The following is a 25,000-nucleotide window of genomic DNA, read 5'->3' as shown; positions in this document are numbered from 1 at the left end:
TTTGAGCAAAGTGACAGGAGGGATCTGGGTGCATTCAAAACAGGTTCTCACTACAGAAGGTTCATGAACAGCTTGAAACAGAATAAAACTGTTTTCATCTGGATGACAAGACTTTGGTACGGTTGACATCTGGATCAGATCCGGGATGTATAGAAGTCCTTTATTTTTATTTATCCATTTTCTTTGCAACTCATAAGTGTCAAACAGATGCACAAATTACTTACATGACTTGGATTTCAAGCAAATTGGAGTAGTTTTACAAGGAAGAGCCTCTGTTCTTTTTCTTTTGCAAAATATGTTAACACATGAGGCTGAATGTGCTGACAGTAGCAGTGCCTAGTCTTAACGAATTTCATGCACGCATGTTTGTTCAGTATCTGTTCGAAAAACATAACATAGGGTATTTACTCATTTTTCTTTGCTTGTTGGTCTCTTCCGAATAACACACACACACACACACACACACATACATATATATATATATATATATATATATATATATATATATATATATATATATATATATATATATATATATATGTATGTATATATATATATATATATATATATATATATATATATATATATATATATATATATATATATATATATATATTTGACTGAAACGTGCGTACTCAGTATGACATTGCAACATTCAAAATTCATTTCTCGCTATAATGTGGTTTCGGATTCACAATAAGCTGTAGGTCCCATTGCTAAGTAACCAATTGGTTCTTAGCCACGTAAAATAAGTCTAATCCTTCGGGCCAGCCCTAGGAGAGCTGTAATCAGCTCAGTGGTCTGGTAAAACTAAGGTATACTTACTTGCGTATGCATACATGCAACCTTCAAGGAATATCAGGAAGTTATACAGATTTTCTGTAGTTTAAACTGCTTACCGATGTATACATTCAACCATCGCAACGATGGTTTATCATTTATAGCTTGCTATTCAGTTCTTAATGATAAGATAACGAACAATACGCTGTAAACAAAGTGCAATTTGGTTTCGTGAATGCAGTTTTCAAAACCATATTCCCATGTGTGCATGTAGAGTCAATGTAGTATTAAAAATTTCATTTATTTTTAGATTTATTGATCTGGGTTTTTCTTCTAAAGTTTATGGGTGTTTCTAGGTGAACATCCGGTGGTTTGACGAGTACTGTGTGCTTATGTCTTCAGTTTGGACGTAATAGAATGATGAAAAAATGATGCGACGTAAAGTTGTGGTCTTCATTATAAGATAAAACTCCCGGGAAGCGCATTGCATTCCTCTAAATTTGGGGAGGACGAAGTTTCCCAATTGTGCGCAAAATTTTACTTACAGGTAGATTTAACGCCTCCATTAGATGTAAGGAGCAGGATTCCATGGTAATTCCGCGTCCTGCACTCCGAGCTGTTTCCAAATGCACAACAGAAAGCTGTAGGTTGGGGCGAGGGTGAAGTAGGGAAAGAATGTGTTCATAAAAGACGACTCTGGGCTGAATACGGGGAAAAGAAAATATCTCCGCTAGGCTTGTGGCTAACTTGTATTTCGGATTAGCTTTTCTCGACCCTGCGAAAGTTAGCGATTGTTTCGCTGACAGAAAGCGTTCTAAAATGCCCATAACAGTCTCACAGCACATCGCATCTGCAGCCGAGCCATTTCTTGCTCATAAACTGCATTTCTTGATAACAACCGGAAATTTCAGACAAATTTGATCTTACATCGAGCACTTGACCCACGAGCAGTTGTAGCCTACTGTACTGTACGAGGTCATAAAAAACAAACTTCGGAAGGCTGGATTCAAATGTTTAGCTCGAAGGAACATCAAATAGCTTCTTTTACCCAACTGCTCGTTTTGACAGTTTTGAGTTTAAGCTGCATTCATTTCACGTCGAATTCCTGTTTTAACCGTGAATAATAAACGGACTTTTCTTGCTCCAAATGGTGAGAAATGTGTCGCTGAGAACATTTTTCCAACAAATTGGTATTTTTTAATTGCTCTCTCTTTCTCACAAACACACACATATATACTATATATATATATATATATATATATATATATATATATATATATATATATATATATATATATATATATATATATATATATATATATATATATATATATATATATATATATATATATATATATATATATATAGTATATATACGAACATACAAATATGTAGGAATATAAATACTTAATCCGGCTATAATATTGACTGAGTGCGTATACTTATTTTTTCAAAGAAAAGATTGGTTACTTTTATATCGATTCTAGTCTCTTTGTCGTTCAAATATATCAGTTAAATTCTTATGGTAAACTTGAGAATGTATGTGGAATTTCTCTTGCGCATTTCGGGCTGAAAGTTGAATTTCATGGGTAAAAATAACAGAGCGAGTGGGAGCTGTTTTAGAAAAATTGCCCTGCATGTAGTGACTGGATTCAGTGCTTTTTAAAAAATTTTAAAAATTTATGTTCATTATTTGATGATCATGAGCGGTGATATCATTATTTGATAATCTGCTTAGAGATAAATGGTAATCATGAGCGTAGATGTTTGAAAATCATGAGCGGAGATATAATTACTTAATAATCATGAGGGGAGATGTTATTTGATAATCATGGGCGGAGATATTGTTTGATTATCATGAGTGGACATATTATTTGATAATCGAGAACATAGATATTTGATAATCGTGATCATAGATATCGTTATTTGACAATCATGACCAATATATCTTTATTTGATAAGCATGAGAAAAGATATCATAATTTGATAATCAAGAGTGAAAATATCATTAATTGATGATCATGAGCGGAGATATTTGATGATCATCAGCGGAGACATCAGTATTTGATAATTATGAGTGGGTATATTATTTAATGATCATCATGAGGGGAGATATTATTTGATGATCATGAGTAGAGAAAACATTATTTGGTAATCATGAGTGGAGATATAATTATTTTATAATCATGAGTGGAGATATTGTTTGATAATCATGTGTAGAGGTACTATTTGATAATCTTGAGCAGAGATATCATTATTTGATAATCGTGAGTGGAGATGTTATTTTATAATCATCAGCAGAGATATTGTTTTATAATCACGAGCAGAGATATCATAATTTAGTAATCATAAGCAGGGATAATATTTGATAATCATGAGCAGAGATATCAGAATTTAATAATCATAAGCAGGGAAAATATTTGATAATCATGAGCAGAGATATCATAATTTAATAATTATAAGCAGGGATAATATTTGATAATCATGAGCAGAGATATAATTTAATAATCATTAGCAGGGAAAATATTTGATAATCATGAGCAGAGATATCATAATTTAATAATCATAAGCAGGGATATTATTTGATAATCATGAGCAGAGATATCAGAATTTAATAATCATAAGCAGTGATAATATTTGATAATCATGAGCAGAGATATTTTAAGAGGTGGAAAAGAAACGAGCAGGATAAGGTTACTGCTACTTTATCCATGATCCAGGCAGTTTATATAGCGCAGACTGGCGTCGCGCCGCGGAATACAATGAAAACCTCAGTGACCTGAGGTCGATAATAAATAACAATAAATACAGCGAACCAGTACACTTTACAATTTAAGAACAGACAGAAATGGAATTGGATACAATCTTGATGCCTGTGAAAGAAGAAACATGTGATGCCATTTTGACAGCAGATAAACAAATTATATACATAGTTTAAATGATTGAACTTTGCGTGACGTGACGCGTTAGGCGTGACTAATTGTAAGCAAAGAAAGTGGGACGTCACCACAGAAAACTTGCCCAGCAGAGACTTTACAATTAACACTTTTAGCAGAGGCTTCACGAATGACTTTACAGATGACTTTACAATATCATTATTTGATAACCATGAGTAGAGATGTTATTTGATAATGAATGGCGTAGATATTTTTTTTTCTAATCAAGAGCAGAGATATCATTATTTGATAATCATGAGTAGAGACATTCTACGGTAGTCATAAGTAGAGATATTATTTGATAATCATGAGCGGATATATCATTATTTGATAATCACGAGAGGAGATATCATTATTTGATAATCGTGAGTGGAAATATTATTTGATAATCACGTGTGGAGAAACTATTTGATAATCATGAGCAAAGATACCATTGGTTTATAATCATTAGTGGAGATATTATTATTTTATAATCATCAGCAGAGATATTTTTTTTTATAATCCTGAGCTGAGATATCATGATTTAATAATCATAAGTAGAGATAAAATTTGATAATCATAAGCAGAGATAATATTTGATAATCATGAGTAGAGATGATATTTGATAATCATGAGTAGAGATGATATTATTTGATAATCATGAGCTGAGGTATAATTTTAAGACCTTGTGTTGAGATATCATTATTTAAGAAACATTAGCAGAGATATAATTATGTGATAATCATGTGCAGAGATATTTTAAAATCATAAGTGGAGTTATCATTATTAGATAATCATTACCGGAGATACTATTTAATAAACTTGAGTGGAGATATCATAATTTTATAATCATGAGCATAGATATTTGATAATCATGAACAAAGATATTCTTTGATGATCATGAGCGAAGATATTATTTTATGATCATGAGTGGGGATATCATTACTTGATAGACATGAGATGAGGTATCATTATTTGGTTATCGTGAGTGGAGATATTATTTGATGATCATGAGTAGAGATATAATTTTTTAGTAAGCATGAGTGTAGATATTATTTGATGACCATGAGCAGAGATATCATTCTTTGAAAATCATGGGAAGAAATATTGTTTGATAATCATGAGTGGTGATATTATTTGATTATCATGAGTTGAGATGGCATTTGATAATCATGAGCAGAGACATTATTGTTTGGTAACCATGAACGGAAATATTAAATGAAATCATAAGCAGAGATATTATTTGATAATCATTTTTGGAAATATCATTATTTGATAGTCATGAGCAGAGGTATTATTATTTGATGATCATGAGCAAAGGTATTATTTGATAATCATGTGTGGAAATATCGGTATGCGATAATCATTGAGTGGAGATATCTTATGATGATCATGAGCAGAGATGTTATTTGGTAATCATGAGCAGAGGTATTATTATTTGATGATCATGATGATCATTGCAGAGATGTTAATCATTGAGGTGAATCATGAGCAGAGGTATTATTATTTGATGATCATGAGCAAAGTTATTATTTGATAATCATGTGTGGAAATATCGGTATGTGATAATCATTGAGTGGAGATAATATTTTATGATGATCATGAGCAGAGATGTTATTTGATAATCATGAGCAGAGATACCATTATTTGATATTTATGAGCATAGTTATCATTTTTTTATTTAATAATCATGAGAGGAGATATGATTATTTGGTCATCATGAGTGGTGATGTATGATAATCTTAAGCGGAGATGGTATTTGAGTCGTGAGTGGAGATATTTTTTTTTATCGGGAGTGGGGAATTCTTTATTCGATTATTAGGATTGGAAATGTTATATGATAACCTTAAGCAGAGATGGTATTTGATAATCATGAGCGGAGATGATATTATTTGGTGATTAGGAGTAGTGATACCATTATTTGTTAATCATGAGCGGAGACATCCGTAGTTGAAAATCATGAGTGGAGATGCTAGAGATAGATTTACCTATTACAATATTTTCTTGTGTATTGTTCACATACTTTTATCCTTGGATTAACATATGCATTGGTGATACAATTGCGCAAGTCAGGGACCATGCACATTGGTTTCTGGAGGTTACGCGAGTCGGTAGAGTTGCCGCCTTCCACTCGTTAGGCCCGAGTTCGACTTCCCGGCCGGCTAATGAAGAGTTAGAGAAATTTATTTCTGGTGATAGAAATTCATTTCTCGCTATTATGTGGTTCGGATTCCACAATAAGCTGTACTGTAGGTCCCGTTGCTAAGTAGCCAATTGGTTCTTAGCCACGTTAAATAAGTCTAATCCTTCGGGCCAGCCCTAGGAGAGCTGTTAATCACCTCAGTGGTCTGGTAAAACTAGGTATACTTTTTTTGGAGGTTACGCTGGTCTTACACCAGCACAGATCCTTGCCCGAAGGAAACTGGAGTGCGGGTAAGGTGTTGATGGGAATCAGTGCAACCAACTGAAACGAAAGGGGAGAGTGAGTGTAGCCATAAAATTCTCTCGTTAAAAAGCACGCACATACAGTAGATTAGCACAGTCATTCTCGCTACTGAAACTTGCAGTTTACAGCGGGCCACTGGTTCACAATAAGTCCCTCTATGCGAGACCAGAAGGAACGAGGGAAAGGATTTCAGAAATATGTTGACAGAGCAGGAGCTAAAGAAAGTTAGGTATTGAGGGAAAAGAAATTAGATAATTTCCACATGTTGATAGTAAAGAAAAGGCAGGAAATATTGTAATAAATGGATAGCCATAATGCCCGTATTCTTTTGAAGACTTTCATAAATTACATTATTTAATGTCTAGTTATGTTACTACAAGATTTATAGGTTATCAATGCATGGATGACATATCATATACATATATATTGAATCATTTACAATTCGGTACAAGAAGGTGGATGAAGAATGACATTTGCTCATTTCTAAGGGTATTTTTTTGGGGTGGGGAGAAGGTAGTGTATAGAAAAACAACAGCAAGTAAAACCAATAAAAAACCTCTTCAACATCCCGGCTTGCAACGTTTTCAGGTCAGCTGATGTTATATCTGACTGAAGATGCAAATAGTGCAATGTGCCCCAGAACTGCTCAACTTACCAGCATTTGGAGGTTATGAATGTGGAGTATCCTTGGATTTCCCTTGGTGTACTTTGGGGATGAAATAGGTACTGTTCATCATATCCATACAGTGCCTACAAATTTTATTGAAATCCAGGTTTGATAAATTGCATTACATTCTTTGTATCTGTAGACAAGGTTGAACAGCTAACAGCTTCAGCCAAACAGAACGATATGGGGAGTGCTACACAATGTCACAAAAAAGGTTTAACACTGAATGACCTTCCGAGTCATGTTAGACTGAAGTGGAAAGGATACCAAATTTACCGGCTTGTGAATTAAAACCGGAACCCTTGCACTCCAGTTTTTGCTTGCATCTCTTAACCTATGGAGCCAATTTGATTGATTTATGAAAATTTGGCTCTAAGGGCAAGTACTTGGGCATTTTCAGCCATTCAGTGCTTAGTGTGAAAAGAGGGAGTTGGAGTGGTTGGACAGCAAGATAGAGGAAAGGAGTAGGAACAAAGATAAAGTAAAAGGTTAAAAAGTGGGGCAGCTAGGGGCCGAAGGGACGCTGCGAACAACCTTTAGAAATGCCTACAGTGCACCACAAGAGGTGCTCTGGTGACCTACCCTCTTAAAGGGTAAGCCGGCTCCCTCGTTGCATTTCAGCTATTATTAATCAGTTATTGCATATACTATACTCGGTTTAGAGGAGATCCTTGGATAACCTACTGGACAAGCCAAGATGGGATGCTCTCCAGTCATTTGAACACCCCAGCACAGGACTGCTTGATGCGATCTGGCACCATGTATTAGTTGTGAAGTGGGTGACATCATTGTACTCATTACCAGAAAAAAATTAATGATGTTTGAATTCAAGCTGGGGAGAGCCTCGCCACGGCATTCAGCCACCTGTGGGGTGTTGGACCAATCCAAAGGTAAAATCTCTCACCCCTACCCCCTGATATTCTGGCCTCAAAATGCAGTGGGAGCATATGCAGCATGCAAACTAATAACCAGCATAAGATTGTCAATCCAGATGAGGAAGAGAGATACAGAAATACATCCCTAAAATCCAGTACTGTGCTATGCCTCTTATTTACCAGGCAGTGAAATTGGTACAGTCATGCCCAAAGGTGATGCACCATGATTCTATTTGTATTGTCCAAAACCTCAGATGCAATGTAAAATGTTGTGCAGTTGCCAGTAATGTAAAAAAAAATTTTATAATTCCAATGTCATGTATGTCAGTAAGTTTGTGAATTCACAGCTAACATTATTTTCCCTATGGATATATAGATATGACCTCTTTTATGAACTGGTATCATTTGTAATATACATGAAATCAATTATTTTTACATTGCTTCGCCCATGATAACGTTAACAGACCCATCAATGCCAGCACACTTAACTTGCTACTGGAAGTAAACCATTTTTGAAGTGGTTAAGAAATATCTCAATTTTATTTTCTATGAAAATACAAATATGCTTATAACAAATATAAAGTAAATATATTCAAGTTCAATTCATTGTCTTTTTACATTGTAGACCTACTTTCCAGCTGGCTCATGTTGCCACCACTTAAACGGTTGTGTCACACAGGCCATACCCACCCATTGATATCAGTGGATCGTTTTAGTTACAGTAATACTTTTGTATAGATTTATTTATCTTTTTTTTGTGTTGAAGCATGACAATAATCAAATAGGACTATTTAAAATTTCATGGTTGCAATGAAAGCACTACCAACGTTATGAACATTTTTTACTGAATTTTTTATTATTTTGACACTTGAAGCTGGGTTTGATGAAGACTATTTTATTGTTGAATGCATCAGCAGTGAATGAACGAAAGTTTGGAAACATTTCATCACTGTTTTTCCGTAATTTGGCTAAATGTAGTATTACATAGTTTGATATATACAGATTTCACTCTCAAGAAACATATTATGGACTTACTTTGTAAAGTCTTCATGTTTTCGCTTCCAAAGAAGAGAAAAATACACAGCATATTAGGTTGCCGGCTAGTGATTTTTGAACGAAATCCTAAGCAGTCATTTAGCGTTACTTTTGAGCATGGGTTATGAGCCGCACCTGGGGTAGAGAGAGAGAGAGAGAGAGAGAGAGAGAGAGAGAGAGAGAGAGAGAGAGAGAGAGAGAGAGAGAGAGAGGGAGGTAACTTGTAATATTCTAATAGCACGGAGTAGTTTGTCAAGCTTAAGTTTGTATCACTTAGCAATTCCTGGAAGCTTTCATTGTATTTTGCAATGAAAGCTTCCAGAATACGTGGATATCTTAGGGCGTTCTTTTTTATCGTAATTGTTAGTGGCAGAAGATCCTACGGTACTGGGTAGGAAAGCTGCAAGCAAAAGGATTGTCTCTCCAAAGATTTACTAACTTTCTGGGTCAGCGCTGTCCAGGCATGGGATTTTTATTTTATTGTTTTACGTGTCTTTTGACTTATCACCAAGGGCCGAAACAATTCTGATTCACTTTCTAAACCTTCATCAGTGACATGGCCGGGTATTTTAAATTCCGTATTATTATGCTTAGAGAAGGTATTTGTACAAATAATTGCTGGCCACTTCATCTTTTACCAAGATATCACGATAACTGAAGACATGGATATGAGGGGTCAGGGCGGTGAATTTTCTATATACTGTGAATTTTTTTTTGTTGGTGATATCCCTAATGATTAGGACACTCTTGGAATTAATGCTGTTCACCTTTTCCCAGTTTGCCTTAAACTTGATGCTCGATACAAGGCTTAATAATTGGTTAAAGAACTTATTGAAAACTCCTAGATCGGAGTCCAAAACGTCAATATGCAATCCATGTATCTCATTCGGACTGCATTTTTAGGCTTAGCGGGGATTGTTTCCAAATATTCCTTATAAAGATTTGCTAGATATGGGCCAAATTGACTGCCATGCAAAAATAGTTTTTGCTTAAAAACCCTTTGAATGAAAAGACTATTGGAAATGTAGAGTTCCACTAATTTCAAGGTTTATTTATAGACCAAGATGTAAATTGTCAATACATGGTACCGGTTTATCTAGTATGCACATGTGGGACCCTTGGTAAATAACATCTAAACTTCCTACTCTTACCTTGTGAAGTAGAAAACTCGCAGAATGTTCATATGAGAAGGAAAAAAGTCCACAAATGGAAAAAAAATATATTTCCTAGCCGTTACGAGATTCTTTTTATTGCCTTTATGTATTTTTAGGTGGCCTTAAAAACATGAAAGGTTTTTGTTTATAAACGTGACCTTTTCCAAAAATTCTGTGACAATCCTGCGCTGACCTGCTACCTTAATATTTGTGCTAAAATCAACACAAACGTTTCTGGGGTTGTTTTTGTTTTTATTTTTCATGTGTGTGTGTGTATGTATGTGTATGGCCAAGTAGTTCATTTGGTGAAATGAAAAAGAAATGAGTGAAAGAGTTTATTTTCGGAGAGAAAAAGAGATGTAATTGGTAGGTATAGAGTGCAGGAAGTAAATGAAAACAAATAGTGGAAATATTTTTGGAAAGGACCCCATTGTTTGAAATACTTGTTTTTCAGATAAAGAATATTAGGCTAATAAATATACTTGGAAAGAGGAAATGTCAAGAAGAGATTTACAAATTGCGTGCGAGTACCATTACTAGCAAGTAGCAAGTAATGGTCAGGAGGGAAGTGTTTGGAGGTCTACCTCATTATTGTTTCGTTGAAATAAATATTCCGAAAAGCATTCCTGTTGGATATGAAGGGATGAAAATGTAATTAAGGAACAAATAGTGGAGCGGGTAACTCCAAAATAATAGGAAAAAGTGCAAATGGTGATATAATCATGACATTTGGCACAATTCTTCTTGGTCCTCTTTCTGATAATCAACCTCTGGCCACACAGAATTTTGCCATTTTCCAAGATGGCTGGCAAGTTTTCAAAATGGTTTTCTGTGGATATATGAATATTGACACTTATTGTTTAATCACACTGGAATTCTTCAGTCACTCTCAGTTTATCCTAAAATATTGAAAGCAAGCCTTTAAGATGGCTGTCATTATGACCAAAATGGCCACCAAAAAGTACAAAAACATTTGTACTTGAGTTCAAAAATGAGGTAAAAGGTCAGGTAATACATGGATTTTGAGTAATTTCAGCTTAATCAGTTTATGTAGGTTTAGATATGAATTAATCCCTTCTTAACTCATTTAAAAAAAAAAATGGGTAACTAACTCAATGTAACAGTGTAACACTGTAGTGTCAGGTCTCTGCCAGGGGGTTCAGTGCTACTAAATGGTAGACATAAGCCATTAGTTTTCCAAATGCTGTTTAGCTAGCCCCAGTTAAAAGTTGAAAAGCCACACCTGAATTGACAGGATGTGCCCGTGAGGGAGAGCCAAGCCAATGATTAAGCTAAGGGTAGGATTTTAACAGCTGTATTCCATATCTGAAAGTGCATATATGTTGTATACATGGTAAAAGGATAAACCCTTGGCCTATAGAACAAAAGCAATGACAGCACAATCTTGGAAATCGAAGTCTTTCCTAAAGGGAGATAGTAAGACTAACTAGAAGCTTTGTTGCTTGTGCCAAGAGGACACATATGAAAAACTACTGGATTCAACCATTGCTGGCCATGTTATCTAGAATTTTACGCTTAAATGCAATGCCTATACAAGGCATGATGAAGGTGATGGAATCCAGCAGACTTCTGAAAAGAACAAAGCTAAATATCATGAATCATGTATGCTTAAGTTCAAAACCTCAAAACTGGAAAGGAAAAGGAAGTCATAATTTTACTAGTACAGTATGTTATCATTCACCTTTTCACTATCAATCACATCATTAATTCATATATTTCATAGTCATCGCTGCGCTGAATAATCCTGATGGGTTCCAGCACTTGGTCTTCAAGACCTAAATTTCATAATCAATCAATCAAGACAAAAGATGATGATGCACAACATGCAAAATTCACATGTAATACCCAAAAGGCAGGTGAAGAAGGTGCAGAGGAATCTAAGACTGAGAGAAGGAATCTGCTTTATTTGTAAAAAACCAGCACCAGTCAAAGATTTACTATTATCCACAACATTACCTTTACATGAAAGCTGCAATGATGCGCCATCAACTTACTGAACGAAACTTTTGGCCATGCATATTAGCTGGAGACATTGTTTCCCAGGATTGCATGCATCACCCATCTTGTCTGGAAGGCATGTAGGCTACAACAGGGAAAGAGCCTGGCTGAATTCCCAGAAAATCGGAGATGATTATATGCAATACAGATAAGAGGCATGAGCTCATCATCTTGCTGAGCTTGAGATATACATACGGGAGAAACAGTTGAGTACAGACAGGTGCTGCTATTTCATGATGGTAGAAATTTATGTGTACAAGCAAAGCTAAATGTTGATGCTTCCTTTGTGCACCATATATGGTTGCAAGAACAGATATTTGCCTGTATCCAAGAAATGGAGGCCTTCAAAAAAGGCAAGAGAGATCTAGCTTGCCTACAAGGGGAAAGTGGAGAAACCGTAGCCATGGCATGTGACTACAGTGATGTACTAATCCTCCATGCCTGCTCTCTTCTTCTCCGTAGCCGTTCCGATCGAACAATGTTCGACGGATTGTTACCAACTAGCAGTGGAAAGCGAAAAGGCTCGCTGATGACGTCAGAAGCGAGCACCAAGTGGTGTACTGGACACTGTCCGTGTTCCCAGCATCGAAACGTCACACAATGAATTAAATGCCTGAGTTACCAACGGACATCACCTTCGAACATTGTCCACCGGTCTATGCCCTTGAGCAGATTCGAAACGGTGGAAACACCCTCATCTGGTACCACTGCTTGTTGCCAGATCCGCTTCCATCATTTCATGACGTCATCCTGCTTCTCCTGTGATATGGTAACGATTTTGTCCGTCGAACATAGTTCGATCAAAATAAACGCACCTAATCATAGTTGCTCCAGGTCTCGATTATTCCAGTATCTTGCGTTATCATAAAGACATTCAATCCTAAGTAAACAGATTATGTAAAATCTCTTAGAAAATTGTATTAATGAGCTTCAAGTCTAATAAAAATTTAATAGAATTTCACTAGAATATTTCTTCAAACTAAACTTAGGTATGAAATTAAAATATACCATGTTAGTAGTTCCGGAACATAAAGAGAAAATTAAAGAATGTCAGCCTCTAAGAAAACCTTACTAACATACTCCTAAGCATAATTAAACTATCTACATCAGTGAATGTTTATTCAAACTAAACTTATTTAAGAATTTAACTACATTCACTTAAATAACAACATTTCACAAATTAATTACAACCGTGGGCACATGTGAATAATAAGAGTTCATAAAAGTAAGTAATTAACAGGTCTGTAAAAGATGAAATTCCTTTGTTCCGTTGCACATGGAGGATTACAGAGATGAATGAAAGAGCAAGCTAAGATTTGTCCTACATCACGCGCAATAAGGGTATCCCTCTGAAAGACAGAGGTGTCGAATTAACAATATGAATAGCATGCATTAAAATCCTAAATATAATATCGTCGAGCTATCTGAACTCCTACAATATCATGCCCGAATGCTTAACAATTTCTCAAACCACTCAAACAGGCACGTGGACGGTACAGCCAGCCAAAGACACCTTGGTATCACTTGCTATGCTTGAAATTAACTAAGCATGCAAACAGTAGGAGACTTTGGCACTGAAGAGAGGTATGGGGTCCAAGGTGGGACATATAGTGACAAAGGGAGAGAGAGATACACGTGGGAGACCACGGGGGAATTAGGGAAGGTTTCTTGGTAAAAATTAAGGAAAATGGAATATAATCTAAGGAAAATGGGCCGCGAATTTCCGTGTATGTTTTAGACTTGCCTTGGGTATCCAAAATGATCACTCCTTTATGAGTTGTGGTCCCAGAATTGGTGTCACGTGGCACGAGGCAAATGGCATCTTCTGTAAGGTAGCGTGGGAATAGACATCTGCATGAAATGGCTCCTAGTAGCAGAATGGGGCAATCTCCTGGCCATACTTCTTTGGTCTGGGCTGTGGTCGCCTCAGGGCAACTTTCACATGATGGTGGCGGTTGCGCACGCTGCTCCCAATAAGCCTAAAAGCACAGAGATACCAGCAGCACCAAGAGTGGTAAAAGGAGGGATTACTGAGAGGGAGTAATGATGGATTGGACACCACTGCACTCCCATTGTACTGGTCGGCCATCTTACGTGAATTCGGTCACTAGGTTAAACAAAGTGCCCATAAGAGATGAAAGCAAAGCATGCGTTAGCATGTGTAGACAGTATAGTGAGTTGTTTGGTGAAAAAATGGTCTAAAACAAGGGTATGTTATGTATCCATGGGTGTTAAATTAATATCTATATGGGTGGAGCAATGTGAAAAATCAGGGAAGAAACTGTAAGAGTAGGTGCAAAGCTGTGTTATAAGAAAGTGCATTATGAATCCAATATGGTATGATTGATGTCTGCAGATGATACAGCATTGATTGGTGATAATGGAAAGAAATTGCAGAAGCTAGTGAAAGAGCTTGAGTACAGTATTTATAATAGGGGAATGTAGTGAGTAAATATGAGCAATAGTAAGATCAAGAGTGGAAATGGAAACCAGAATGATAGAGCAGTAAATTATGATGTGGAAGACTGGAGTATAGTAATAGAATTTGTTCATTTGCATAAATGTAGCATTAAGGATTAGGTACAATGGACGATAGTAGGATAAAAGATGAGGTGAATCACAGAATAGGTGATGCAAGCAAGGTAATAGGGTATGCAGAAGTTAGTGAAAGTGTGGATGTTGAATACAGATGAAAGAACAAATTCAAGCTGTTGACATGAACTGTGTATAGTTTATGTGGCAAAAAAATCTAAGAATTGTGGAATATATAGAGTAAGTAGTATAAAGGTTAGCTTAGATAAAGAGATGGGTCAGAATGTTTTGATATGATTCAGTCATGTGAAAACAATGGAGGACAATAGGTTGATGAGTGTAAAATTCATGAGTGTTAGGAGGGAGGAGAGGAAGACCTCAAAAGGGCTGGTTAGAAGGTGGTGAAACAGGTACTGGTACGGAAGGTTATGCAAAGTTAAGCTGCACCATGTAGGATAGGGGATTTTGTATAAAGTTTATAAAGGGGACTAAGAATTATTGAGTAAGACAGATGGCAAATGAACTGATAGGGGGAAAAAGATGTGGACTTAGACAAGGAAGAGGTGTTCATGATGAAACAGCTGTGTGAGAATTTCGAAAGTAAAGGGAAAAAGGGTATTTGGCATCTTGGGTGTAAGAAGCCTGTCTTATTTGTAGAAGAAAATGTAACTGGTTTCATAAAAGAAAATGTCTAATGAGGTAAACGTGTTATGTCTTCACTGCTGTTTGATGTCTTTATGTATTGGCATTGTAAGAAGTCGGAGAGAGAGCAGCCATAGATCCAGACTTAAGGAATAAGACAATAGGCCGTGAGTGGAGTGTGGAATGGCTAAAGCTTACTTATGATACAGTACTGATTGGGACAGTGAAGAGAAACTTGAGAGTCTAGAGCAAATGTGAGCTTGAGTATGGTTATGAGGGTAAATGAAAACCAGACAGATGGAGAAATGAATCTTAATATGGGATCAGAAGAAAAGAAACAGTTGATTCTTGTTACAGGGTTATGTACTGAACAATGCTGCGTGGAATAAAGGCCTTTAATGCTCTTTTATGCCTCGATGACGTTAATTTTTTCGCTTTTATCAAGGAACTACTGTATGCACTTCTTTTTCCTTAATTTGGGGGTTACAGTTTTTTTCCGGAAATATTTGATATATCACACCAACCAACCTGAAGAATAAGTTTGTATAGTTTGTTTTCATCAACATCACTCATGTTTCTAAATGGACCAATGATCAAGTGGAGACTGCGTACACGTATAAGTGCGCTTTATAAAACCATTAAACCCTTTTCTGGGTTAACAACTGTGTCTCAGTGGTTCATTTAAAGGAAAAAAATGATAGACTGACCATCTTAACTTTCAAAGACTAAGTTAATCACATACATACTCACAATTTTTTTTTTTTTACTATAAGCTTTTTCCCTTTAGAAGATGTACTTCTAGAGTGCTTTAATTTTCCAGTTCGCAACTGTTTTCGGAAGGTAAAGATACTATACTATTATTTTTTTAATCTGGCGAACATGTGCTTAAAATGCTTATTTAATAACCTAAATTTCTGCCTCGCATTTTTGTTATGTCGGTTAATAATGCTATCTATTTGAAAGATTTTGAAAAAAATATGTTAGTAAATCCAAAAGCAAATAGCAATTCCGCCGAAGTCAAAGTCTTGAAATGTATTTCGGATACACAGCTTTTCAAAATGAAAATTTTCTGTAGTTTCCATTCATTTTAACGCAATTTGGAACAAATCACACCAAATATAAGAAACATATAATTATCAACATTTTCTAAAGACTGGATTCTATTTAAAACGTGAAACATAAAATTACTATATGCGAAACTTTATGGGGAGGTAAAACGAACAGCCAGATTATATCTTATTGCTAGAGAACAGTAGTTTCCTGGGTTCGGGGCCTTTCAAAAAACACAGTAAGTACTCGACAGCAGTGTTATATTAATTTGGATGCCTTTTAGAGGTTGTATCTGCAATTCAATATTTCTTTGGCTCTTTTCGTAGGTGCGCAGACCAATTCATAATAATTCTTCTTGATATTTGATAGAAAGATAATATATCACCAACGCCTCAATGTAGGCTTAAACTGCACCGTCCTTTTGCACCATGCAAATTAACTTTAAAAATTACATAAAATTCACTAATAGATGAATTTTCTTTAAATGGCTTTGATGGGACCAGACAGTTTATTTGGTTTATATAAAGTTACTGAAACTAATGTTGCAGCATCTAGGTTATTGACGCCATAATGAAATTAAATAGGAAAGAAAAAAAAAGTAAAAAAATAAAAGAAGTTTATATATATATATATATATATATATATATATATATATATATGTACTATACATACAATATATATGTATAGTACAGCATATATGTATTTATATATATATATATATATATATATATATATATATATATATATATATATATATTATACAAATATCAATAACCTAGATGCTGCAACACTAGTTTTCAGCAACTTTATATGAACCAAATAAACTGTCTGATATATTTAAAGAAAATTCATCTATTAGTGAATTTTATGTAATTTTAAAGTTAATTTGCATGGTAAATACATAGGCGTTATGATATATTATCTTTCTATCAAATATGTACTATGGTCATACAAACACACATACTGATATATTTATATGATCTAATATAACACTGCTGTCGAGTACTTACTGTGTTTTTTGTTGAGGAGGCCTACCTGCCTAGTAATGCTACATAACTATTCTACATTACAATCCCCCCAAGAAACAAATCAAGGATAAAATGTCCGTCTCTGTCACGTCCCCAAGAGAGGAACCTGTGTCTTATATCCCCAAGACTGGGGCATTCGACCAGCAAATGCCTGAGAGTCAAGGGGACAATACGTATAGTCGTCAGAGAATGGATGGTTTTCACCTGACATCAAGAACACATGAATGAGTCTTGTATGTTCAATTTTTAGCCTGCACAACGTTGTTTCTAGTTTCCTTGCCATACAGGAATATGACCGACGAGATATTGATGACGTAATACGGCGCATTGTTTAGTTTGTTACAGTATATTCCCAAATTGATTGCCAAAGGGTTTTCATTTTTTGACCAACAAGAGGAAATACATCCCTAAGGTGGTAGGCATCTCCTGGGTTCTGGAGAGGTGACTGTGGACTTACAGTAGTTGATCAGCTTGCTCGTTCCCGAGAACACAAACATGGGAAGGCACCCAGCAAAAATTTACTTCTTTACCTCTTCTTTTCAGTAGCAATAACCATTTCAATGTCTCTAAAATCAGTGGGTGTAAAGAGTTAAAAGATTCTAAAGACTGGAGAACATTTCTTGAGTCACAATACAGTAAAACTACTTCCATTCAGAATTAAAATTTCCTTTAAGGCCTTCAAAACTGCAACAGTTCTGCTGTAAAAATAGATGCAAAGGATGAAAATTTCCTGCTTCTTTCTACATCAGGAAGAACCACACCAAACCCGACGCCAGCATCTGACTTTGAGCCATCTGTGAAAACTGCAACAGAACTATCATGTACGGAGGAATGATCTAGAAATATTGCTTGCACTGCTGCATTGGGCATTCCTGCTTTCGTCAAATTAAAATATCTACAGCATTTTACCTCTGGAAGGTTCCAGGGTGAGGGTGAGGGTGGGGGCGCTAACTGAATATCTAGCTGGTAAAATCTCCGTCCTTAGGGTGATTTTCATAAAAATGCCAGTACCTTCCGTTTCTGATACAAATGCTGGTTAAGGACTTAGGAAGGCTTTGAAATCTGTACCAGCTTCAAACCGGCAGATGTTGGTAATGTAAATCCAGAGGCATTTCACGAGCATCTACAAGCATGCTCTCAGTGGGAGATGATTTAAATACTCCAATAGCCAATCTTACTCCTCTTTGCAGCGTCCCTTCGGCCCCTAGTTGCAACCCCTTTCTTTCCTTTTACTGTACCTCCATTCATATCTTTCTTCCATCTTGCTATCCACCCTCGCCTAACAATTATTTCATAGTGTAACTGCAAGGTTTTCTTCCTGTTACACCTTCAAACCTACCTACCCTCAGTTTCCTTTCTACCACTTAATGACCTCATAGGTCCCAGTGCTTGGCCTTTGGCCTAAACTCTATATTCCAATTCCAATTCTATGATGAATTGAATTAAGCATTTTAAGGTTATTAGGATTTGATAAGGTGTAGACTTCACACCCATAAGTTAATTTTGAAAAGACCAAAACTTTGTATAGTCTTAACACCTGTTTTTAGTCAGTGCCCTAGGATATGTGGGACAAAATTTTCAGGACATTAATTGCTCTCAAGCATTTTGTCTTAATATGTTTCTGATGTGAAATCCAAGTCAACTTGCTACAAAAAATCAACCCAAGAAAGCTTGTTTTAGCAACACATGGAATTATCTGCCCATGTATGAACAGATCTGGGTCAGGATGGACTCCTCTTATATTGCAAAAATGCATGGTTTCCGTTGTGCTAGCTGGAAACCTAAAACCATTCATCTCAGCCCACTTTACTATATTATGAATGCAGAGCTGAAGATGGCATTCCTTGTTGCTGCAAATATTGAAAGGTCATCAATAAAAATAATGAGTATAAATTACATCTGGGGGGATTGTTTTGGATACGCCGTTGATTGCCAAGGTGAACAGGGTTACACTTAGAACACTTCCTTGTGGCACTCCTTTGTCTAATACATCTGACACCCAAATTAATGATTCTAGACCAACCAATACTAGTGACTATCACCTTGGTCACCAAACTAAGTAAAAGGTCATAATTATTCTAGACCACAATAAATGTCATATAGTATGTAAAAGAATAAACACCGCTTCCAAAATATTCGTCCCCACAGGACAAACCCAGAATTCCTGTTAAAAGAAACATCATATATTAAAACCTGAAATGGTGTTATGTGACATCAGTATTCAAAACAGAAAAATGTACAATGGAGAACAGGATGGAAAAATGCATAATGGAGACAGGAATTTCACTGCAGCACAACTGGGTATTTCCACATATTGTCTGGAAAAGATATAAGTGTTTATGAGTTATGGTACTCACTTCTATGGCGTCAAATCACAGATTTTCCAGTGGCGGTCCTTCAACACTGCACCACTAACAAATCAGACCTAGTCACAAAATGAAGTTCCTGCGAGTGTCTGTTCCTCTGATAATATACCATTAGAGAGTGCAACACACATACACACTCACTTAATTACTTCTTCCTGTAAATTAGATGACCCCAGTTCATTGTTCGAAGATCACACTGTCTCCACGCACTTTAATCCTGATCATGGTCAGGAAAGCACAAATGCATGCGTCAGATACCTCGTTGTATCTAACCGTGTAAACTCCAACGTCGACACAACTGCACCTGCAGCGGATGTGTTTCTGTCAGGCCAGCACATAGTTCTTCCAAGACTTAGCAAAACCTTTCCTGTCTGAGATCCCTCTAAACTAAAGTTCCTACCCCTTTTGATAGTTGGGATCTGGTCAAAACAACTCCTGCTCACTTGCTTCTTCCTACATGGTATTCCCTCTTACTTTAACAAAAAGAGAGCTTTTAATATTTCGATTAAAGCAGGGAAGAGCGGTCGAACTGCTAATAAAATATTTATAATAATATTATATATACATATATATATGCATAAAATATATTTATTTGTTTATGCATTTACTCATTTAATGTTAATTTTTTGGTTAGTTTAACCAAACTGCATTGATGTAGTAAAAGGACTTGTCTTAGAGGCTTCAGATTTTGTGGCGAGACCCACGCCTCCCAGTATCTAAATCCTTAAGGTTATGGGAATAACTTTGTCAAATCGAAATATGCAGTCATTCTTTCAGTGTAATAATTTTAGGCATATAGTACAATGGTATTAAAGTTTTGTTTGGTAACTTATTACCCCAGACCTATTCCAGGTTTGCACATTTTAAAATTTGATTGTAAGTGTGCGTAATTTGAATGATGTGAGGTTATGTACAGTTACAGTAATTTGCAATGCACTATATTTTTTATGTTAATAAGAATAAATTTTCATTTGCAGGGTATATGCCTGGAAGCCCCGAAAGAGCAGAATTGGAAGCTGCCTTGAGAAAACATGAATCACAAATGGCAGATGTGCCCATCATGATCGGCGACAAGGAATATCGAACAGATGAAGTGAGGCATCAGGTGATGCCTCACAAGCACTCCCACAAGTAAGTTCATTCAGTGCATAAGAACTGCTAGGCTTATTTTAGTCATTTTCCTATATTCCCACTAATTGTACACTCGTTTGCAAAGATCTGTATATTGTGCAAGTCCTCTCATATACATTAGTTATTTTTGTATGCATTTAAGTATCCTTATGCTTACCAGATTGGTTCAGGTTCTATCTCTGAGAATCCTTGGGTTTTCCAAATCTCAGCCATTTGAACAATTTTCTGTTTTAACTTTAGGCCATTTTGTCTGTAGTAGAAGAAAATGTAGTTTTCCTTTGCTGTATTGTTATTCAAAATGGAATAGGAAAGCAGTGTTTAAAGGAGAGTTACATATGTTTAAATTTTAAATGTTTGAATATTAAATTTGCAGTGGGGGTCTAGGCCATTTAATTTTTTCCTATTAAGGACTAGGCGAGATTGCTGAAACCACTATATCATTGTAATACATATAATATATTTCTTCATAATAATAGACTCCCTTTTCATTAAGGTCATTTTCATTGCTGTCCTCTCTTTCATTGTTGCCATAGTCATAATTGAGTGTGATCAGCTCTCCATGTACAGTAGTATGAGACAGTGCTTTTAGAATGTCCAAAGCCTTCAGACACTTGATCTTAAATTTAGTTTCCATCACACAAGGGATTCTTAGTTCATTTTAACAGAGGCCTAAGTTTGGTTGGACATTCCCTGTGTGACAGAAATGAAATACCAGTGTGTTTATTGTTGAAAACTTAAAACCGCACTTTTCAGCCCCTGTACCACCTCAGTTAATAGTGAGTTGAGGCTCTCACTCTACTTCCACTATCCTGGATGCAGCAAAAGGCAATGAAAATTGTGAAAAACAATGTATGGATTACCTCTTTAGGGATTCTCTTTGCAATGCCACTACTGCAATTGATATTCCAAAGTGGTATCTTTGCAGTGGCACTACTGCAATTGATATTCCAAAGTGGTATCTCTGCAGTGGCACTACTGCAATTGATAATGCAAAGCGGGTAAGATGCAGAGCGTGCTACCTTGAGGTACTCCGTCATGACAGAATAATTGACTATTTTGCTACTATTTGAACTTGAAGGTTGTTCCAGTTTAAGAATGCTTTGATAAAATATGGCAACCAGTTTCTTGGGCTTCAGCTGTATTCTGTGGTTCCTAGTAGTATCATATGCCTCTTCTAAGTAAAAAAAATACAATCATATGATGTTGCAAGTCAGCAGAAGTTTTACAGATAGTTTTCCATGCTTGTGAGCAAAAGCTTCATAAATAGTTTTACATCCTCACCAATACATCAGTAATTGTTGAGTCTGAGATATCACATTAATCTAGTATTAGCAATTTTTTCCATTACATTAAAAAGACAGGTTAACAAAATGGGTACTAACATATTTTTTTTTTTACCTATTTTGGTAGAAAGCAAGCCTACTTCCCAGATAAAAGTATACATGTGTTCCTTAAAGGTTCTTTGTTCAGGGCTGAGAGGTTGATGACTGATCTCCAGCTTTCTATTGATTTCTCCATCAGGAAAAGATAGGTTTTCTAGAAACAGGATCGATATGGAAGATGGAGGGGAAGCAGTCCTTGAAAGAATGTCTTTAGCCATCTTGAGGGACAGCCTGCCCAGGATACTGTCACTGGCACGGTCCCCTATGGCATGATAGAAGTACTCCTTGCACCAGCTTAGAATAGTTGTGGAAACTGCTTGATATCTAGGTAGGTGAGTGCCAGGTTACTGCCCACACACCTGTCAATGATCTCTCACTTTTTCTTTGGCCATTTCCTTGTGCAGACATCTCCCTCAAGACTCTAACTAGTAGTGGTGAAGCTTTTGAAATTAATGACACTTAATGACTGATTGCATGTTTGTTGTTATGGTTTTGACTGCTTTCAAGTACGGCTGTTGTTCTACAGTGCTGCAGAAAATGTAAAAGCAGTGTTTGAACAGTATATAATGTATATGTCTGACTGGGGTCAACTTATATCTCCCTTCTCTTTTGGCCCTCACCAGCTTTGTTCTTTTTAATGGGTTTGTATTTGCAGTAGGGTTCTTCTTTTCAAAGAGTATGCTAGCTAGCCTCCTTTGCTATACAAGTGCCATAGGTAAAAGCAAAAGAAAGCCAAAAAGTAGCTGTTTTTGCCCCATGGAGGTAATCTAACCTAGCCAGTTCCTATGAAAGGGTGATTCTGTCATGCCATAGGGGACTGTGCCAGTGACAGTATCCTGGGCAGGCTGTCCCTCAGGATGGTAAGAAACATTCTTTCAAGGACTGTTCCCCCTCCATCTTCCATATCGACCCTGTTTCTAGAAAACCCATCTTTTCCTGATGGAGAAATCAATAGAAAGCTGGAGATCAGTCATCAACCTCTCAGCCCTGAACAGGGTTATCAGACCACATTCAATATGTGAACTTCATGTTCCTTGTTGGCTGCACATCAGCACTTTGTAGATGTGTGCAATGTTGCTAACCCTACAAACATTTCAAGAGTGGGTAATGGGTTGTTTAGTAGTGTTGATGAGCAGCAACACAACCATAGTGACATTTATCAACAAGCAGGATTGAACGATTTCCTGTCTCATCTGCTTGCTAGTTAGGCAGGTGCAGGAATGGTCAGGTTGCTAGGCTATCGAACTGTCAAACAGTACAGTATGTGCAGGAGGAATGTTGTTCAAGACCACAGTTGTGGGGGCATGGTGGTCCTTACACCCTTGCTGCTAGAGCCTTGGGGAATGCTGGTGATCACTTTTTGCCTTGTGAGTGAACATAAAGCTCCTGGTATTATGCTTTTCCACACATGAGCAATGATGTAGAATGCCTTTTAGCATCTGTGGGTTCACCTTTCTTCCATTCAACCTGATCTAATGCATGGTCACCAGTGTGTTGATTATTGCTGGACTCAGAATGGCTGTGGTGGCTCCTCATTGGTTGTAAGCTGGGTGGCTATTCTGTTCAAGGTACCAGGGGAGACACCCCTCAGCTCACTCTTCTTTGCCACCTGCACATGCTGAGGTATCACCATTTCATGAAGTTGCAGTGCCTTCACAGGTGGAGAATATCCATCAGCTCAAGTGAGAAAGACTTAACACTGGACTGTGTGGATGTCCCATAACATGCAGTCCTCAGCAGCTGTTTACCAGGAGTGGCTCTTCTGTTCAAGATACCAAGGAAGATACCCCTCAGCTCACTCTTCTGCATCAGCTGCACATGCAGAGATATCTCCAGTTCATTACGTTGCTGTGCCTTCACAGATGGAGACTATCCATCATTTCCTGTGAGAAAGACTTCTCACTGGACTGTGCAGATGGCCCATAACATACTGTCCACAGCAGCTGTTTACCAGGAGAAGTGGGCCATCTTGTCTTGGGTGTTGTTAGAGGAAAGTCTCTCCAGTCAGAGCCACTTTTCAACAGATCACCACTTCTTCCTTCACCTTTATCAATACAAGCTCCCCTCAGTCCTTGTAGTGAAAGGATTTTGCTCTTCCTTGTACATGTCTTCCAACCGAATGGTATAGATCTCTCATCCTCATTCAATTTATCCATGATCATGATGAGCTTTGAATTGTTTTGTCCTCCCAGCAATCTCATGCCTCTGGATTCAGATAGGATTCTTGTTCCAGACTGTCTTATTGTGCTAATGGGGAAATACAAGGCTAACAGTTAGACTTTTCCATTAGTCAGTGCCATGTTGCTGTTTCTATGCTTGAAGTTTCGCTGGGTTGATTAATGTAATGGGGTTCAAGGGTAAATATGTCATTATCCAAAATTAAAAAGATTAAGTAAAGTCTATTAGAAAATTTTAGAAATAAAGCCTTCTTGAAAATTTTAGAAAGACACCACAGTCTTCATGAAATTTTTGTCTCCATCAGTGGCGCTAGTCAGAACTACTCCCAAAGGTCCATCCTATATCCTTCCCAAAATGGATATTGCACACATAATGAAAATGGCACAAATGTAGTCAATTTGTTTCTTGAGTCTTAGATTATTGCTAGAATCCACAATCTTCCCCACTCCCAAGGGATGTTTTTACAAAAAAATCTGAAGCCATGTTACAATCAGTAAAAGTCTCACTCAGAACTTTAGGTGTCAGTAAAACTGAAACATTGGTACAAATTGGTAAAAGTTCTATTATAGCCTTATTCAGAACTCTATATACTCTTCTGGCACATATCATTAAAAGACTTATTACTGCCTCATGCAGAAGTTTAGAGCATCATTACAAATTTCACTCCGGGAAGGCTAGTCTGCAGATTTATAGTAAAAGGAATGAAGGAGAGAGATGGCTAAGCAAGAAGCAAGACAAGAAAAAGCAAAAGTAATGAGTCAAGGACAAATGAAGCTGTTTCACAAAGGGTAGGGTAGATG

The 25,000-nt window shown here is 36.6% G+C and overlaps 1 protein-coding gene across 3 annotated transcripts in view; it reads left to right on the top strand.

Moving 5' to 3' along the window:
• P5CDh1 (delta-1-Pyrroline-5-carboxylate dehydrogenase 1) overlaps positions 1-25,000 on the top strand; it is a 196,169-nt gene that overhangs the window by 47,419 nt on the left and 123,750 nt on the right. For all 3 annotated transcript variants that reach the window (XM_067110189.1, XM_067110190.1, XM_067110188.1), the window contains exon 3: positions 20,487-20,640. In XM_067110189.1, the coding sequence (XP_066966290.1) occupies positions 20,487-20,640 (154 nt within the window). The remainder of the gene's footprint in view (positions 1-20,486; positions 20,641-25,000) is intronic.

The sequence above is a fragment of the Macrobrachium rosenbergii genome, chromosome 10, assembly GCF_040412425.1.
Source record: "Macrobrachium rosenbergii isolate ZJJX-2024 chromosome 10, ASM4041242v1, whole genome shotgun sequence".
Classification (NCBI taxonomy): domain Eukaryota; kingdom Metazoa; phylum Arthropoda; class Malacostraca; order Decapoda; family Palaemonidae; genus Macrobrachium; species Macrobrachium rosenbergii.
Note: the sequence above shows the minus strand (reverse complement) of the source record. Positions and strands in the feature narration are given on the sequence as shown.